Here is a 21,036-nt window from a genome sequence, read left to right on the forward strand (position 1 = left end):
AGCGTGTACCACTGTGCCACCGTGCCCTGGCATAAGAGAGTTGTGCAAGTGTTGAAGCTTAAGTTACTGAAGGCAAGTGATTGACCTGGTTAGGAAATTATCCAGCAAACAGGGTTAATGGGCAGGTGCTCAGATTGATAGTGTGTGACTAGTTGGCTCTCACAGGGACCTGTGTTGGAGCCTCAATTATTCTCTGCATTCATTAACAACTTAGAAGAGCGGATAGAGAGCCGCATATGCAAGTTTGCCAGTGACACAAATAGTCAATGCAAGCAGTACATATGGCAGCAAATTGAGGTCATCCATTCTGGACCGGAAAAAAAACACATCAGAAATACCACACACACAAAATGCTGGAGGAACTCAGCAAGTCAGGCAACTTCCATGGAGGCGAATAAACAATCGACGTTTTGGGCCAAGACCTATGAGACCTCCATAGTTGTTGCCTGGCTTGCTGAGTTTCTACAGCATTTTGGGTGTGTTGCTCTGGATTTCCAACATCTGTAAAATCTCTTTTGTTTAAAAAGGGGGAAAAGAGTGCGTCCTAAATAGTAAAATGTGAGAAACAATGTAGACACAACGGCCATTATATTAGGTACCTCCTGTACCTAACGTGACCAATTAACCTACTAACCCGTATGTCCTTGGAATATGGGAGGAAACCAGAACACCTAGAGGAAACCTACATGGCCTCAGGCAGAGTGTACAAACAACTTACAGACTGCGGTGGAATTGGACCCGGGTTGCTGGGGTTGTAATAGCATTATGCTAACCATTACGTGACCGTGCTGTCCTGGTTTGCAGCAGCTGCTGCTTCTTATGTTTTTGTGACTTTCTTAAAGTCTGGAGCCAGCTGGATTGGAGAAAACAGCTGGGAATCAAAGTTCAAAGTAAATTTATTATCAAAGTGCATATACGTCACTAAATTCTATACTGAGATTCATTTTCTTGTGGGCATTTACAATAAGCAAAGACATACAATCAAACCAATGAAAATCTACACACAAAGACTGACAAGTAACCAATGTATAAATGCGAAAAAAGGAATAATAAATAAATAAATAATACTGAGAACATGAGTTGTAGAGTTCTTGAAAGTGACTGCATAGTTTGTGCTCAATCGTCAGTTCAGTTTTGAAGTGAGTGAAGTTATCCACAATCAGAAGCCTAATGGTTGAGGGGTAATAACTGTTCCGGAACCTGGTGGTGTGAGTTCTGAGGCTCCTGTACCTCCTTCCCTATGGCAGCGGTGAGAAGAGAGCGTGTCCTGGATGGTGGGGGTCCTTGATGATGGATGCTGCTTTCTTGTGGCAGCACTCTATGTGAATGTGCTCAATGGTGGGGAGGTGTTGCTGTGTCCTCTTTGTCATGGAACTTTGTAATGTGCATATCCTCTGAAATGATAACATCGAGGTATTTACGGTCACTGATCCTCACCACCTCAGATCCTCTAATGAGGACATCCAGTTTCCAACTCCCATAATCAATAATCGTCTTTTTGTTCTTGCTGACATTGAGTGGAAGATTGCTGTTGCGGCACCACTCAACCAGACTTCCAATCTCCCTCCTGCATGTCTGAACAGTGATTTGATTATTGGGCAGTCCTGCTCAATAGCACTGTCAACACAAGCTGAATAGAAGTGCACAAAGTAGGGTAAGAGCTGACCTGAGACAGGTGTATTAGAGCCATAGTGTAAAGCCAGTGCCTTTTCCCAGGGTGGCCTTGACCAATACCAGAGGACGCAAACAAGAGGAAATCTGCAGATGCTGGAATTTCAAGCAACATACATCAAAGTTGCTGGTGAACGCAGCAGGCCAGGCAGCATCTCTAGGAAGAGGTACAGTCGACGTTTCGGGCCGAGACCCTTCGTCAGGACTAACTGAAGGAAGAGCTAGTAAGAGATTTGAAAGTAGGAGGGGGAGGGGGAGATCCGAAATGATAGGAGAAGACAGGAGGGGGAGGGATGGAGCCAAGAGCTGGACAGGTGATTGGCAAAAGGGATATGAGAGGATCATGGGACAGGAGGCCCAGGGAGAAAGAAAAGGGGAAGGAGGGGAAAAGCCCGGAGGATGGGGAAGGGGGTATAGTGAGAGGGACAGAGGGAGAAAAAGGAGAGAGAGAAAAAGAACGTGTGTATATAAATAAATAAATAAATAAATAAATAAATAGATAGATAGATAGATAGATAGATAACGGATGGGGTACGAGGGGGAGGTGGGGCATTAGCGGAAGTTTGAGAAGTCAATGTTCATGCCATCAGGTTGGAGGCTACCCAGACGGAATATAAGGTGTTGTTCCTCCAACCTGAGTGTGGCTTCATCTTTACAGTAGAGGAGGCCGTGGGTAGACATGTCAGAATGGGAATGGGATGTGGAATTAAAATGTGTGGCCACTGGGAGATCCTGCTTTCTCTCAGTGGTGTGTCCAGTTCTTGGCTCCATCCCTCCCCCTCCTGTCTTCTCCTATCATATCAGATCTCCCCCTCCCCCTCCCACTTTCAAATCTCTTACTAGCTCTTCTTTCAATTAGTCCTGACGAAGGGTCTCGGCCCGAAACATTGACTGTACCTCTTCCTAGAGATGCTGCCTGACCTGCTTCATTCACCAGCAACTTTGATGTGTGTTGCTCCCAATACCAGAGGATGTCCTTTTAAAGGGAATGCAGAAAAGTTTGGGGAAGCTGTGAGAGGTAGGTTTTTTTTTTACACATAGTGGTGGTGGATGGTTCCTTAAGGTTGTCATAGCTTGGGGTTGGTAACGGGGATAAGCTCCCAATGGTGTGCGTCTCAAATAGCCTCTGATAACCAAGTCCAGTTCTTGGCCTTTACGTGTGACTTAGCTACTAAGTCTGGCGGAACCATTTCTACCTATGGGAGAAGGTGCAAAGGTGGGCTGCTGGTGCCTTAAAACCAGTCATTCCGGGCAAACGAAGCTCATCAGCCGTGGTTGGCAGCTCATCTAGGAGAGGGAAAACTCTGATCTCAAACCTCCGCTGCCTTGCAGTTACATCCACTCATTAGGAATGTTTCAGGTATAAACCCTGAGGAAAAAAATCGGGATTCTGCAGATTTCGGATACGCACTGCATGAAGCGAATAATGAAGATCTCCAATGTGTATTCAAGGAGTGGATTCATCACTGTCAGAGTGAACAGATCTGCCACTTAACAGTGTGTTGATCACGAAACAAGCAAAGATCTATCACAATGAACCGAAAACTGAAGGCTATTGTGAACATTCAGCAGAATGGTTGCAGAACTTTAAGAAAAGGCACAGCAATACTTTTTAAAAGATTTCTGGTGATAATGCATTTGTTGATCATGAAGCAACAGAGAAATTCATTGATAGATTTGCCAAGATCTTTGCTGACGAAAATCTTAACACACTGACCGGCTGCATCCATACATCTGTGTGATGAACAAATGCAAGGAAAGACTGCTTTCCAGTAGCACATAAAGTCAGAACTGGGAATGATGGTGATGGCCAACAGCTGCTTATTGTTTCATGCACAAAATTATTTAAAAATATTATATAAAACTCCCTTCAGGGGGTACATATATACCAAATATGTAATGCAAACCACATCCCCAAGTTATATCATTATGTAAATACAGATATTTCCAAATCCAATACACTTCTGGCTCCAAGAACTTCAGGAATGGTCAACCTGTATTCTAAACACCAAGACATTCTGCAGATGCTGGAAATCAAAGCAACACACACAAAATGCTGGAGGAACTCAGCAGGTCAGGCAGCATCTACAGAGGACAGTAAACGGTTGATATTTCGGGCTGAGACCTTTCATGAAGACCGGAAAGGAAGGGGGCTGGAGCCAGAATAAATCAGACGGTGGGGGAGGGGAGGAGTTCAAGCTGGCAGGTGATAGGTGAGACCAGGTGAGAGGGAAGGTTGGTGGGTGGGGTAGCGGGGTAATGAAGTAAGAGGCTGGGTGGAAGAGGTAAAGGGCTGAAGATAAATGAATCTGATAGGAGAGGACAGAGGACCAAGGGAGAAAGGGGAGGAGACCACAGAAAAGTGACGGGTAGGCAAGCAGGGTTAAGAGAGGAGTCAGAATAGGGAGTGGAAAGAGAGATATAGCTGCCTGCACTACACTTTCTCTGTAACTGCACACTAGTTCTGCATTGTTTTTTTAACTTCTTCGATGTGTGGAATGATTTGTCTGGATGGCACGCAAACAAAGGCTTATTGTACCTCGGTGAATGTGACAATAATAAACTAATTCAAAATCCCTAACACCAAAAAGAAGTAGATGCCTAAGGATTGCAAAGTTTATCCTGCAGAGCTATTATCCAATTGTTCAGCCTTTACTATTTTAAAACCATTCGAGCAGCTGCGAGAACCTCTGGCTCGGCAGCATGGTCCTACCCACGTGGGCAAACAGCGAGGAGACCTTTGACCCCCGCTGGAGGCAGCAGGCGCTTCCGGTCATGGCGGCGCTTATGTGAGAAGCTGGAGCTGCTGTTCGACCGACCCACACCCGGAGACTTCGCCGTCCCGCTCGGCCGAGATGTGGGCCCGCTGCCGCTCACTGCTCGCGGCCCGAGCCTTGGGCGCTCGCCCGGCCCCTGCCCGCGGCCGCAAGTCGCGCACCGACCTGCCCGCCAAGTCGAAGGTGGATCGAGTCCGGGTCCCCACGCTCGTCCACCCCGAGGAGCTGCTGGTGGTGCAGGAGCGCTACCGGCAGTACGAGGCCATCATGGGGGCACTGAGGTCTGTCAGAGAGGGGCACTGTGGTCGGTGTGGGTGGGTGGGTGGTACGTGGCTGTGTTCGGGCCACATCTGTGTTGAGAACAGGGGCAGAGAATGTGTGATGGCGGGGGACGGGACACAAGTGGAAGCTGGAGGGGGACGAAGGCACATCGGAAATATTGCCGGGGTGGAAGGGGGCTGGGACACACCGGGAGTCAGGGCAGGGGGTAGATGCACATCTAGGATCTGTCTGGGAAGTTGGGACACATCTGGAATCTAGATGGGAACTGGGGCACGTCTGAAATCTGGTCAGTGGTTTGCACATCTGGAATCTGGACGGGGTTTGATGCACGTCTGGAATGTTGTCGGGGCTGAGAGACATCTAGAATCTGGGTAAAGGTCCAGGACACATCTGGAATCTTGGCAGGGGCTGGGACACATCTGGAGACTGGTCAAGGGGCTAGGGAACATCTGGAATATGTGAAAGGGGCACCAGCAATATAGACAGGAATACACTAATTATGTGCAGGGATGTGGGGTTATTCTGCCTTGAGTATCTGGCTGGTGCACTGTGCTAACAATCAAACTGTCTCAAAACTTGGATTGTGCAACTTTGTTTCCCAGGATTTGATCTGGGACTGTAAATAGCAGTGCTTCTCTTCCACCTGTCTTGTACTTGGTTGCTCAGTAAAAAGTCAGTATGTGAAGATTAGGACACAAAGTGAGATGCCGGAGAAGGTTATTCTACATCTTTTCTTTGCCTCACTGTTTGAGTTATCATTTCACCCGCTCTTTACGAAGGGCTGAATTCAAGGAAGCAGTGTTGCGGAAGCGTTACGAGGAGGAGGTGGGCTCGCTGGCTGAGGAGCGAGCCAAGCAGGAAGCTGAGGAGCACAGAAAGCTGATGGAGTTCAATGACCGGGAGAATGAGCGGCTACAGAAACTCCGGTGAGTCCGTGTAGAGGTAGTACTTCGTCAGGCACCACCTCTCTAGGTCAGAGAGCAGCCAGCTGTAAACCATAAAACAAGATATTCTGCAGATAACACACACAAAATGCTGGAGGAACTCAGCAGGCCATTCAGATTCTGCAAATGCTGGAAATCCACAGCAACGCACAGCAGGTCAGGCAGCATCTATGAAAATGAATGAACAGTCAATGTTTTGGGCCGGACCCTTCATCAGGGTTCTTCCAGCATTTTGTGTATGTAAATCATAAAACTCCTCTCTCAAGGACAGTGGATAATGAGAGCAGGCAGCTGTATGTCACAGCCACTGACTCATCAGAGGGCGATGAAGACCAACAGTTAAGTATTATGACTCCCGACTGTAGGTCATGGTTGGCAGGCTGAAGATGTGTCTCTACCAAAGAAGGTGCAAGGTGCCCCTGCCCTGTGCTAGCCTGCAGGTCACCCTTGAGCAAGGTGTAGCACCTGCTTAGCCCCTGACCTGGGTCACATAAGTCCATGGGAGCAGGTGGTGTAGGTCATATTAACAGCTGGTGCATGTCACAAGTCCTGGTTATGCAACCACTGATGCCAGGCAGACAATCTCTGAGGAGTATTTATAATGGCTGGGGTCAACCCGTCTTGTAAAGACACTATCCAGAAGGCGGCAATGGCAAACCACTTCAGTAGAAAAATTGCAAAAATACCATTGAAAGACCATCATCACCTACATCATACAACATGGCACGCAATGATGATGTCATACAACATGGCACGTAACAAACGAACGACTCAAGGTGAGGGCATTGAGGGTGGGCAGCTGTAGATTATAAACTTCTGATACAAGGTCAGAAAGCGATGAGAACAGTTCAAACTAAATTTATTATCAGAGTACATATATGTCACCCTGTATAACCCTGAGATTCGTTTTCTTGTGGGTATATTCAATAAATCCAATAACTATAATAGAATCAATGAAAGTCACACCACCTGGGCCTACAACCAGTGTGCAAAAGAAAACAAAGTGCAAATGCAAAAAGAAAAAAAAATAATTTTAATAATAAATTAAGTGATAAATATCAAGGGCACGAGATGTAGAATCCTTGAAAGTGAGTCCTTAGGTTGTGGGAACAGTTGAGTAGTGGGGCAAGAGAAGTTATTCCCATTAGTTCAAGAGTCTGATGGTTGAACTTGAACATGGTGTTGTGAGTTCTGAGGCTCGTGTACCTTTTTGATGGCAGCAGCAGTAAGGGAGCATGACTTATATCACAGCCACTGAGCCATCAGAGGGTGAAGAAGGCCAATGGTTATGTTCTATGTTCTCCTGGCTCAAGGTCAGAGGGCAACAATGGCAAATCACAGCTATAAATAAGATAGAGGGAGGAAAGTTTTTTCCACTGGTAAATGAGACTGGAACTAGAACGGGTGGCATGGTAGCGTAGCGGTTAGTGTAATGCTATTTCAGCACCAGTGACCCAGGTTCAGTTCCTGCCGATGTCTGTAAGGAGACTGTATGTTCTCCCCATGATCACGTGAGTTTCTTCCAGGTGCTCCATTTTCCTCCCATGTTCCAGAGATGAATGGGTAGGGTGCCACTGTTACTTAGTGGTTAACACAATGCTCGTGGCGTTCCAGTGTTCAGAGTTCAATTCTACACCATCTGTGAGGAATTTGTATGCTCTCCCTGTGAACGTGTGTGTTTCCTCCGGGTGCCCCCGTTTCTTCCCACAGTCCAAACACTTCCTGGTTAGTAGGTTAATTGGCCATTGTAAATTGTCCTGTGATTAGGTTGATGTCACTGCTGGCCAGTGCAGCTCGTTCGGCCAGAAGGGCCTGTTCTGCACTGTTTCCATAAATAAATAAATTAATTAAATTGGTCACATGGCTGTAATTGCACTGCCCGGGCTCGTTGCGCTGTAAGCCCCTGTTCCTTGCTGCATCTCTAAATGAATTAAATTTTAAATAAGCGCTGCCTTGTTTTTGTCTTGGAACAGAGAGGAGCGACTCCGGCAGGAGATGGAAGTAGAGCGGCAGCGGAAGCAGCAGGCTGCTGCCTACAGAGAACAGAAGCAGAGGGAGTTCCTCAGTGAGAAGGAGAGGGAGGTTCTGCAACTTCAGGTGGGCTCTGCGCTCTGGCACCAGGGCCTCGTTCACTCTTTATTTATTTATTTAGAAATACTGCAGGGTCATTCATTTCCAGCCCAAAGAGCTGGCCGTCCAGCACACACCCTAGCCTAATTACAGGACAATTTACAACGAACAATTAATCTGCTAACCAATACGTCTTTGGACTGTGGATGGATACTGGAGCACCAATATGTATTTACAAAATAAATAACATTATGTATACAAAGTTGTTTAAAGTGTTTACGGTGCAGTGAATGGGTTAATAGATAAAGTATCTTTCTTTTTCAATCTTTTTATTAGTTTCATAAAATAAAAGCATAACATAGCAATAATACAAATAGTAGGAGATACATTGTTGTATTTAAAATGAGTAATTATAAGATCAAATAGTATAAATTGAAAAAACTCCCAATCGTGTAGGATAACAATGAGTAATACAGGACAAAAAAAAAACAAGAAAACTCATGAAAAAGAAAAAAAATAGAAAAAAAAACAAACCCCATCCCAAAAAAAACTAAACTAAACAGAATTAGTCAACTAAACTAAAAGACTTGGACAATTCTAACAACGTAAAAATGGAAAAGAAGAAAACCTTAGTGTCGACGACTCCATTCCTCTCAACCAACAGTACAGAGAAATAAAATAAGTTTGGAAATGGTCAAATTACATCATATGAAAATGCTGAATAAATGGCCTTCAAGTTTTTTCAAATTTAATGGAAGGGTCATAAACCACACTTCTAATTTTTTCCAAATTCAAACACACCATAGTTTGTGAAAACCAATGAAATACAGTAGGAGGGTTAATCTCTTTCCAATTCAGCAAAATGGATCTTTTGGCCATTAAAGTAAGAAATGCAATCATCCGGCGTGCTGAAGAGGAATAGATAAAGTATCCCCCTAACTAGAATGGTTGATAGGATTAACTGCCTGAGGGAAGAAACTTTTAAGACGATGTGAAGTTTTTGTTTTAATAGCCCTATAGAGCTTTGCAGAAGGGAGCTTTTGGAAGAGACAGCTTACAGGTTGGGTAGTGTCCATGATGATTTTTCTGCTTGCATCTTTGTTCTGGATACATGAAAGTCCTGCAGAGATGCTGGACTGCTGCCAAACATTTCAAACAGTTCAAAGTTTTAAGTACATTTATTATAGAAGTACATACACTTAGTGACTGCCCTATGAGGTAAGCTGTACGCCAGCTCATTAATGCAAATATCTAATCAGCCAATCATGCGGTAGCGACTCAATGTATGAAAGCATGCAGACATGGTCAGGAGGTTCAGATGTTGTTCAGACCAAACATCAGACTGGGGAAGGAATGTGATCTAGTGACTTCTCCCTTTACCTTTCCCACCCACCTGGTAGTCTTCCTTCCCTTCCCCCTACCTTTTTATTCTGGTGTCTTCCCTCTTCCTTCTCAGTCTTGAAGAGGTTCATGGCCTAAAACGTTGACTGTTTGTTTAGATGCTGCTTGACCTGCTGAGTTCCTCCAGCATTTTGTGTGTGTTGCTAAGGGCCTTTAGGTAGGCACGTGTACAGAATATGCAGAGAAGTTATGTAGCCAGAAGAGACTAGAAGGCTCCTAAATAGCACGTTAGCATAGTGATTAGAAAATTGGAGTTAAGTTCCTGCTGCCCTCTGTCAGGTGTTTGTACGTTCTCCCCATGGTTAGGGCAAATCATTTTTTGCAGAAAATTTTGCCAAGAGCAATCTTTGTTATGGGAAGACCTTGATCACCCATGTCATATGACACGGCACATAACGGACGAAGGTTAATTTTAAGGTGATTGGAGGAAAGTGTAGGGGTGAATGTCAGAGGCCTTACAGAGTGTGGTGGGGGTGGTGGTAGAGACAGATACATTTGGGAGATTTAAGAGTCTCTTAGGTATATGGGTGAAAGAAAAATCGAGACCTCTGTGGCAGGGAGGTGTTATATGGATCTTGGTTTAGCTTAAAAATTTGGCACAACATTGTGGGCCAGAGGACCTGTACTATTCTACGAAAGTGGGGATGTAATGGGAGGAGTAGATGAGGTGAGCACAGATCGGAGCTTAGGAATACTCTGAGAGTAATGAAAATCCTTTAGTCATGTCTAGGACCTATGCTACTGTTTGTAGTGTCATCACCATCATTGTTTAGTGCTGTGTCGTATGACATGGGTGACCATGGTTTCATGACCATGATTGTCCTTGGCAAATTTTTCTACAAAAGTGGTTTGCCATTGCCTTCTTCTGGCCAGTGTCTTCACAAGACAGATGTCCCCAGCCACTATCAATAAACTTCAGAGATTGTCTGCCTGGTGTCAGTGGTTGCAAAACCAGGACTTGTGATCTGCACCAGCTGCTCGTAGGACCATCCACCACCTGCTGCCATGATGTCACATGACCCTGATTGGGGGGTGGGGTGGTGGCTAAACAGGTGCTACACCGTGCTGAAGGGGGACCTGCAGATTAGCAGTGGGAAGAAGTGCCTTACACCTCCTGTGCTAGAGACGTAGCTCCACCCCACCACCCTTTGGAGTGTAGCAGCTAAATTACTGCAGGAATCGTTGTAAGGCTTTTGTTATTTGGCCTGGTTTGAATTCCTCCATGGCATACACTAGGGAATTTAAATTAAAAATATTTGGGCTGGAATAAAAGCCAGAATGGTTGTCAAGCAACTACTAAGTGGTCCTTAACCACACAGAAGGCATCCATTGCATGCCCTTTTTTCATTACTACCTTCAGTTAGGAGGTACAAGAGCCTTCTCTGGTCTGACTGTCGTGGTAGACCGACCCGATGCAAGAACAATGTACCACAGATACACTAACACACGTAATTCTTTCTCAAAGCTTTTACTCTTTATTTATAGCATGCTATGGAGGAAGTTACAGACTGATCTCTCAAAGAGCCAGTCCAGACACTGTCCCCCGAATTACACAAGTCTCCACAATTTATAACTTTGATCATTACAGGAAATTGTGTGATTACAAGTTAAGAGAATATTAGAATAGTTTCAGTCACATGCTAAGATACAATTAGATGTAAAATCTTCATTGGTTAGTTATAATTATTTTAAGCCAAAGCTAGTCTGGATACAACATCAGTTCCCTATATTGATACCTTCCCCTTTCTGAACTTTACGCTATCCCACCCATATTTAGCTATATCTTGAGATGTCTTCTTCTGTAAGGTCAGATAATTCCTTATTTGAACTTTAATCTAGCATTTTCAGAGAACAATGGATCATACGTCACCTGTTGCTGGGTAAGGTTTCTTTCTCACTTGTCCAACAACAGAAAGCCAAGGCGCCCATAAGGTGATTGATGATTAATCATTGTTTTTAGCATGTACCTGTCCCTCCACTCTATCATGACAAGTATATGACTCCAGGCCCATCATGTGGTTCTGCTTTCTGCAGATGTCCAAAGAGAAGTTTAAGTTGTGCTGCAGATACACTGCGAGATCCACTTGGTTCATAGCCTGATCCCTGCTTGTAGGCAAAGTAACGTTCACTCTGGTCCACAGTGACACCTGTCAGTCAGTCTCAGAAATACACTGGGTGCAGGCAGTAGATCACAATGTTGTATTCCTTATACAGTTCCTGCAGGAATATTGAAGACCTTCAATTGAACAATAACCACACTGATATTTTTAAAAAAGCAATTGAACATTTCTGTGGGGGTTTAATCTTTATACTTACTTCTCGTTATGCCTTTGGCATTTAGGGCACCAATGAAGGTCCTCCACCTCTGTCTCCATATCTTCACACACAGATAAAGAAGGATTCTTCATTGCTGTTTTTTGTTTGACCAGACAGGATTGTTAGCCATGAGCTGAACCCCCGAACCTGGAGGACAGGTGGACCACTCTTAGTCTGGCCTCTACCCTTTGGCCTGTTCGGCATGGGTGACCCTACCAAGAGCCAAAACACAAGGCCGTGACTCCAGCCAACATAGCTCTCTGGGTCATTGAGGCACACAAGCCTCCAAACCTACGACAAGGTTGTGGTCCTCTTGGAGTGTCATCTTCATGTTGAGGGAGAAATCGTGATCAGTCTTCCAGTATGTTTCTGTGGTAGGGATGAGTCAAAGTTGAGCTTATTGTCATATGCTTAAGTACACATATGCACAGGTGCAAAGAGAAACTTACTTGCAGCAGCATCATTTAAACACCATTCACAAAAAAAATAAACATTAAACACTATTTTACAGGGGAAAAAACACAATTTAGAACATAGAACACTAAAGCACAGTTACAGGCCCTTCGGCCCACAATGTTGTGCTGACCTTTTAACCTACTCTTAAAATCAAACTAACCCTTCCCTCTTACACAACCATTTATTTTCCTATCATCCAAGTGCCTATCTAAGAGTTTATTAAATATCCCTAATGTATCTGCCTCTACCACCACCCCTGACAGTGTGTTCCACACACCCACCACTCTCTGTGTGGGCTAACCTACCTCTGACATCCCCTATATTTTCCCCCAATCACCTTGAAATTATACTGCCTTATTCACTCTGGAAAAAGGTCTCTTCCTGTCCACTCAATCAATGGTCCTTATCATCTTGTACACCTCTATCAAGTCACCTTTCATTTTCTGTCACTTGAAAAAAGCCTTATCTTGTTCAACCTATCCTCATAAGGCATTTTCTTTAATGCCTTTTGAGGGTATTATAACCTCATAAAAACTATTATAGTTTTAAAATAATATACAGGACACAGAACGCAACAGTACAGGAATGTGGAATAGGCACTTCAGACCATAATGTTGTGCCAAACTAATTAAACAATTAATTAAAATCACAATCATAATCACTTTAAAACCAGTATGTGAAACACATCACTATTGATTGTAGTCCAGTGCCAAGCATAAAACACAGGACGATACCATAACAGACAACACAATAGCAACCAACAAATTACAAGACAATAGTGCAAACAGTCATGAGCAATTAATAATTAGCAGAACGGTCACACGTGCAAATGTCAATAATCTAACTGAAATAAATGTGAATATATAAACAGGATCAATAATTATCAACAAAACAAGGAAAGCAATAAAGACTATTTAACGGATTTTGTGCAGGGACAGTTAGGGTATTACACCTGAGTGAGATTTGTTGAGAAAATGGACAGATACAGGAAAGAAGCTTCCTAAATTGGTTATAAAAAAAAGTTTAAAATAGTAAATAAATCTTTCTAAACTGGTCCTGTCAGCCTACATAAGTCCATATCCCTCCATTTTATTCATTTTTATGTGCCCCTGTAAGAGCCTGTTAAATGCTTGTATTGTATTTGCCTCCACTCCTGGCAGTGCACTAAAGACACTGCCGAGGTGGGTCATCTCCTACCTGACTACATGATAGCAATTTCTCCCCCTCCCCTTTCCTCTTCCATTCCCCATGTTTTGTTCCCTCTTACCTCTTTAAGTGCCTATCAACTCCCTCTGTTGCCTCTCCTCCTTTCCTTCTCATTGGTCCACTCTGCTCTCCTATCAGGTTCACTCTTCAGCTGGTTACCTTTTTCACCTATTACCTCCCAGCTTCTCACTTCATCCATCCTTCCCCCTCACCTGGTCTCACCTATCACATCCTAGCTTGTACACCCCCTCCCCCATCTTATTCTGGTCCCTTCCTCCCTCCCTTCCAGTCCTGATGAAGGGTCTCAGCCTAAAGCGTCGATTGCTTATTCATTTCCATGGACCTGCTGAGCTCCTCCTGTATTTTGTGTGTGTTGCTCTGGATTTCCAGCTTCTGCAGAATCCTCTGCAGCCTTTTCTAATCCTGCGCCTCCAGACCAGACTGTCCCTGGTACACCTGTAGAAATCTGTTTGGGTTGTTGGTGACACTGATTATCTCACTCTTCTAATTTACAGGAGGAAGCAAAGAATTTCATTACGCCGGAGAACCTGGATCAGCGCATCGAGGAAGCAATGGACAACCCGCAGAATTATAACTTCGCCATTGACAAAGAGGGTAGAATTGTTAAACAGACGGTGCTGCAGTAGGTCAAACCCAACTGTAGTCTTGTTGGCTGAGTTCTTAGCGGCAGGGTGTAGGGAAATGCTCCCCTGCAAGGGAAGGGAGGGGAGGGGAACTCTTTGGTGAATGAGTGAAGTCTAACAGAGCAATCCTTTTACTGTTTAGCTAGGCTAAGGTGAGCTATCAGAGTATCGACACTTTCAGTCACAGTATGGGTGAGAGGATCAACTTTACTCACCATATATATTTACATGTATTAGAAATTTACTGTGCTATGTTGGTGTGACATACAAGAATAAACAACAACGTTCCAACAATTATAAAGAGGTGTATAAAATAAAGTTAAAAGTACAGATATGGGATAAAATATGCATAAATGCACAATACCAGTAGGTATTTACAATGTAAATAGCATTATAAAGACTAGCTTAAAGTGCTACAGTGCAGTGACAGGTAATAGAGGGGTTGGGGGGAGCTAACTTGATTGTTTGATCAGATTAACTGCCTGGCGGAAGAAATTTATAAGATGGTGTGAAGTTTTTTGTTTCAATAGCCCTACAGTGCTTTCAAGAAGGAAGCTTTTGGGAAAGCCAAACAAGAGAAATCCAAGCAACACACACAAAATGCTGGAGGAACTCAGCAGGCCAGGCAGCATCTATGGAAAAGAGTAAAGTCGGTGTTTCTGGCCAAAACCCTTCAGCAGGACTGGAGAAAAAGCTGAGTAGATTTAGAAGGTGGGGTGAGGGGAGAAAGAAATGCCAGGTGATAGGTGAAATTTGGAAGGGGGGGGGAATGAAGCAAAGAGCTAGGATGTTGATTGGTTAAAGAGACAGAAGGCCATGGAAGAAAGAAAAAAGGGTGGGGGGGGGAGGAGCACCAGAGGGAAGCGATGGGTGGGCAAGAAGATAACATGAAAGGGACAAGGGGATGGTAAGTGGTGAAAGTGGGGAGAGGCATTACTGAAAGTTTGAGAAATCAATGTTCATGCCATCAGGTTGGAGGCTACCCCAACCTAAGTGTAGCCTTATCACGACAGTGGAGAAGGCCATGGATGAACATATGGGAATGGGAAGTGGAATTAAAATGGGTGGCCACTGGGAGATCCCACCTGTTCTGGCAGAGCATGGATGCTCGGTGAAGCCAGTTTGTTGGGTGGGTAGTGTCCGCAATGATTTTCTCCTGCCTGCATCTTTGTTGGCAGTAGGGCTATTGAAAGTGACAGGAACACCCTGTTTCTTCCCACAGTTCAAAGCTGTGCTAGTTGGTAGGTTAGTTGATCATTATAAATTGTCCTGTAAGTGGGCTAGGATTGAGTTGGGGGATTGCTGGGTGGTGTGGCTCAAAGAGCCTGTTCCACGCTGTGTCACCACTAAAAAAAAGTCCCTCAGTGATGGTAGACTGCAGCCAATGACCTCTTCTGCTGATCTGACAGTTCACTGTAAATCTGTATATTGTGAGCAGATGCTGCTCCAAACTGGATAGTATGGACCGTAAAGCTGAGAAGAATATGAATTGTAAAATATCTTTCTTGTACCAGTGGCAATAGCCATCCCTCCTCCTTTGCTTACTGCTCTGTTACAAACCTGCTGAGATTTAAAACAATAAATTTCTCCGAAGTGAAGTCAATTGATTTCAATGTTAAACTTCAGCTGTACGGGCTCTGCATTTTACAATGTAATAAAGACTGAGACACATTGTATCAATAAATAAACTGTAATAAGTGTTGTGCCACATTCTATCAATAAAGACACCACAGACAAATGCCTAAGGTTGCTTTACAGCAATAAATATACTTCAGTAATCATAGAATAATGTATCAAAAAAGAAAATATAATGGCCTAAAGCTGCATTGTATCAATAAATGTAGCACTGTGGATACATTCTTCATACAGCAGATTAGGAACTCATAGATTGTAACAGTAAGTAAAGGATTCTTTGTATAAATAAATATAAAATGGGTAGGGGTAGTGTGGTTTATTTAAAATAAAGGAAGAATCTGGATAATCCATTCAGATTCACATTCATTTATTTATCACATGTACAGTACAGACCAAATTGTTTCCCACGGTACTGTGTAAAAGTTGGTATGTATACTGTATATTGCTAGGAGGGCCTAAGATTTTTGCACAGTCTCTGTCAATGTGAAGCAGAGAGCGAGTTTGTAAATCTGGTGGGAGCAAAGGATGGTGAGAGTGGAGTGCTGCAGGATGGGGACAGAGTGGGACAGGTGGCAGAGAAAGAATGCCAAGGTGCAGACATACTGAGCCCTAAGACACCAGGCAAGGTCATTTGATTTCAAACAATTGGTTTATTGTTCATTACAGAATGTCTCTCTGGTGCTCCCCACTCCCTCCCCCTTTTCCCAACCATGATTTCCCTCTCCCTGCCCCCTTCCCACTGTTAGCCCACAATGGGAACCCATATCAGAATCAGGCTTATCATCACTCACATATGTCATGAACTTTTTTTTTGCAACAGCTTTACAGTACAATGCATAGAATTACTACAGTACTGTGCAAAAGCCTTAGGCACCCTATCTATCTGTATGTGCCCAAGCCTTGCACAGTACTGTATTTATATAGCAAAACACTGAGTAGGCTCTTCCAGCCCTTTGAGCCATGACACCTCAGCAGCCCCTGACAAACATGATTAACCCTAATCTAATCAGGGGACAATTTACAACGACCAATTAACCTACCCAGTACATCTTTGCACTGTGGGAGGAAACCGAAGTACCCGGAGAAAACCCATACATTCCACAGGGAGGACATACAGAGACTCCTTAATACAGACTCCTCCATACAGAGGTGCCAGAATTGAATTCTAAACTCCGGAACTGCCCGAACTGTAATAGCATCGCGCTATCTGCTATGCTCCTGTGGTTTTGACTCAAAATGCCCACCGCTTCGGACACAGAGCTTGAAGAACGCGACGAAACGGACTTTTAACAATTGTTATTATGTCCCCCGCTCGCTGTGAAAATGGGGGACACCTCCCTCTCCCTTGCCAGGGAGAGAGAGAACCTGTGGTATGTTGAATGTTGGATGAAATGCGATGCCTTTAGGGAAACTGGTCTGTGTCTTTGCTATTGCTTAGCACAGGCTTGGGTTCGGTGACGGTACTGATGCGCCTTTTTTTGCTGCTGGGGGGGAGCTTTGGGGTGCCCATGTTTAAACTGTCATTTATTCTTTGGGGCACTTCTCTGTTTTTGTGGATGTTTTGCAAAGTAAAGGCATTTCGGGATGTATATTGTATACATTTCTCTGACATTAAATTTGACCTTTGAACTTCTTTCCTCCCACAGATGTTGCTCAACCTGTTGGATTCCTCCACAAAACTTATCCTTAACATCTGGATTTGTTGTGACCAAGCTCAGTTCCAAAGAAAATGTGGCAGTTTAATGAAGGGGGTTAAAAGGAGTTGCAAAGACTTAGCAATTGTAGTTATCATCTTGGTTTTTCATTCCATCAGTTATTAATTTATTCTTAAAGGTCTTGGCAAGATTGGGATCGAGCAACAGACACAAAATATAGGAGGAACTCAGAAGGCCAGGCAGCATCTGTGGAGGGAAGTGAGCAGCTGATGTTTCAGAATGAGACCAGAATCAGTCCCAATGAAAGGTCCTGATAAAGGGAATCGGCCAGAAATATCACCTCTGCATTTCCCTCCACAGAGGCTGCCTGACCTCAAAGATCAAAGTAAATTTATTATCAAAGTGTGTATATATCACATATAGTACCTTGAGATTCATTCTCATGCAATCATTTACAGGAAATAAATACAATAGCATTTATGAAAAACTATACATAGCTAAGACTGACAAACATCCACTGTACAAAGGAAGACAAACCATGCAAATAATAAACAAAAAAGTAAATAAGTAATACCAGCTTGTAAAGCTCCTAGTAGGATGGGGATTGAACTACATACAGAAAATGTCAGAGGAACGTCATTCCAGACACCTGCCACTCTGTATAAAAAAGTTCAAAGTAAATTTATTGTCTAAGTATGTAAACAACACTGAAATTCATTTTCCTGTGGGCATACTCAGTAAATCCATAACAATAATAATAATAGAATCAATGAAAGACTGCACCAATTTGGTTGTTCAACTAGTGCTTCCCTGCCCTGTACATTCTCCCACCCTAAGTGCATGTCCTCTAGTATTAAACATTCTGATTCCAGGAAAAAGACACTGGCTGTCTTTTCTATCTATTGCCTTTGATAGTCTTATAAACTGCTGTACCAAATAATACAACTCAAGTTTGTCCAATGCCTCCTATTTGTACATGCCTTCTATTCCACACGGCATCCTGGTGAACTTCATCTGTGGCCTCTCCAAAGCTTAAGTGACCACTTCCTCATAAACACAAGAAATTTGAAATGTTGACTCCTTATTCCTTTCCATGGATGCTGCCTAACCTACTGAGTTCCTCCAGCATTACGTATGTGTTACTCTGGATTTCCAGCATCTGCAGAATCTCTTGTGTTTATAAACTCCAGTTAACTCTCTGCCTCCTTTATTAACCCAGGTGAAACATTCCAGGCACCTCTGCGTAAAAAAATAACAATTTGCCCCTTTTAAACCGCCCCCGCAATCATAAATGTATGTTCTCTGGTGTCTGACATTGCTACCTTGGGGAAAAGATTCTGACTGCCTGCAATCTGCAGTCTACAAATCCTATTTCAGGATCAGAATCAGGTTTAATATCACAGGCATACTCATGAAATTTGTTGTTTTGTAGCAGTACTGCATTACAGTATATAATAAAAAAAACTAAATTACAATAATAAATTTATTTTTTTAAATTTTAAAAAGTAGTAAATAAAGAGTAAAAAAAAAGGCAGTGTACAAGGGTTCTAGGTGGTGTGGGGTGAGCATGGGAGCAGGTGGTGGATGGTCGTATGAGCAGCTGGTGCAGATCACAAGTCCTGGTTATGCGACCACTGAGGCCAGGCAGACAATCTCTGAAGAGTATTGATAATGGCTGGCGTCACCAGTCTTCTAAAGACACTACCCAGAAGAAGGCAAAGGCAAACCACTTCTGTAGAAAAATTTGCCAAGAACAATCATGGCACATAATGAACAAATACACAGGTTCATTGTCCATTAAGAAATCTGATGGTGGGGGGTAAGGAACTGTTCCTATAACATTGAGTGCATGTCTTCATGCTCCTATACCTCCTTCTTGATGGTAGCAATAAGAAGAGGGCATGTCTTGGGTGATGGGGGCCCTTAGTGATGAACACTGTCCCCTTATCTACCCTATTTATCCCCTCGTATTTGTTATATGAAGTATATATCAGTAAGGAGCCCTGGGAATGGCCTCCTTTCCTCTATCTGACTGGGACTGTGGACCAAATGACCTGTTGAGTTCCTTCCAGCATTTTGTGTGTCTGTTGCTCAAGACTTCTAGCATCCGTAGAATCTATGTCACAGGATGGGGACTGATATCCACTTTGTGAGAATTGGGTTAATCTGGACATGAGTCTCAAACCCAGCATGTGTCATGGTGGATTTTAAATTCATAGTTAAATACAGAGGAATTAAAAAAAATAGAGTCAGTGTTTTCATCACTTCTTGAGATGAACTCCATTACAGGCCACTTCCTCCCTTCTTCAGTCAGGAGGACTAACAAAAAGAGTGGTGAATCTGTGGAATTCTTTGCAACAGGCAGCTATGAATTCCAAGTCTTTAAGTATATTTAAGGCAGAGCTTGATAGACTATTGATTAGTCAGGGCATGAAGGGATATGGGGAGAAGACAGGAGATTGGGGCTGAGAGGAAAATTGGATCAGCAATGATTAAAGGGTGGAGCAGACGCGATGGGCCAAATGGCCTAATTCTGCTCCGTAATCTTATGGTCTAAGTTATATATTTTTTTAAGCCCTTAACTCCGAGTGGAGCCATCGGGACACTGTCATGACTGCGTTTTTTTTTTAACAGGCTTTCTTATTTTTATGAGGCCGAGTTGCTAGCTCGATGCTCAACCCAACACAGATGGAAAGCGTGCAAGGGAGCCAGCTGGATTCAAACTCAGGAGCCTTCGCTTGAAGTCCGGCGCTGATGTCACGACGCCACCAGCCGTCTTCTAAGTTATATTACTCTTATAAAAACCCCATTTGTAATGTCTTTCAGGGTAAGGTCATGGTACCTCCACCTTAATTGTAGCAATAAGAAGAGGGCGTGTCTTGGGTGGTGAGGATTCTTAATGATGGATGCTGCCTTTTTGAAGCATTGCCATTTGAAGATGTCCTTGATGCTTGGGAGACTAGTGCCCATGATGGACCTGTCTGAGTTTAGAACCTTCTGCTTTTTTTTTGATCCTGTGCAGCGGCCCCTTCATACCAGATAGTGATGCAACCAGTTAGAATGTTCTCTGCAGTACATCTATAGACATTTGCTACAGGCTTTGATGACATAGTCTACAACCTATTTCAAGATTCAAGATTGGTGATATATTGCTTTCATTGTGAAATTGTTTGCCTCAAGGTACAATAAAATGCAAATCACCCACGCTCACCACCTAGGACATGGCCTCTTCTCATTATTACTTAATGAATACTTTGCTTCAGTGTTCACTATGGAAAAGGACCTTGGTGATTGTAGGGATGACTTACAGTGGACTGAAATGCTTGAGCATATAGACATCAAGAAAGAGGATGTGCTGGAGCTTTTGGAAAGCATCAAGTTGGATAAGTCTCCAGGATCAGATGAGATGTAACCCAGGCTAGTGTGGGAGGTGAGGGAGGAGATTGCTGAGCCTCTGGCAATGATCTTTGCATCACCAATGGTGACAGGAGAGGTTCTGGAGAATTGGAAGTTTGCAGATGTTGTTCCCTTATTCAAGAAAGGGAATAGAGATAGTCCAGGAAATTATAGACTCAGTGGGTCTTACCTCAGTGGTTGGCAAGTTGATGGAGAAGATCCTGAGAGGCAGGATTTATGAACATTTGGAGAGGTATAATATGATTAAGAAAAGTCAGCATGGCTTTGTCAAAGACAGGTTGTGCCTTACGAGTCTGACTGAATTTTCTGAGGATGTGACTAAACACATTGAAGAAAGTAGAGCAGTAGATGTAGTGTATATGGATTTCAGCATGGCATTTGATAAGATACCCCATGCAAGGCTTATTGAGAAAGTAAGGAGGCATGGGATCCAAGGGGACCTTGCTTTGTGGATCCAAAATTGGCTTGCCTACAGAAGGCAAAGAGTTGTTGTAGACTGGTCATATTCTGTATGGAGGTCGGTGACCAGTGGTGTGCCTCAGGGATCTGTTCCAGGACCCCT

At 43.6% G+C, this 21,036-nt stretch overlaps 1 protein-coding gene across 1 annotated transcript; it reads left to right on the plus strand.

Moving 5' to 3' along the window:
* Positions 1-4,423: 4,423 nt before the first annotated feature.
* On the plus strand, positions 4,424-15,556 carry mrps26 (mitochondrial ribosomal protein S26). The gene is made up of 4 exons (XM_072256755.1): positions 4,424-4,729; positions 5,510-5,656; positions 7,648-7,771; positions 13,639-15,556. The coding sequence occupies exons 1-4, from the start codon at positions 4,527-4,529 to the stop codon at positions 13,768-13,770; spliced, it is 606 nt and encodes a 201-aa protein (XP_072112856.1). The 5' UTR covers positions 4,424-4,526; the 3' UTR covers positions 13,771-15,556.
* The last annotated feature ends 5,480 nt before the right edge of the window (positions 15,557-21,036 follow it).

This window comes from Mobula birostris, chromosome 4 (genome assembly GCF_030028105.1).
Source record: "Mobula birostris isolate sMobBir1 chromosome 4, sMobBir1.hap1, whole genome shotgun sequence".
NCBI classification, from domain to species: Eukaryota; Metazoa; Chordata; class Chondrichthyes; order Myliobatiformes; family Myliobatidae; genus Mobula; species Mobula birostris.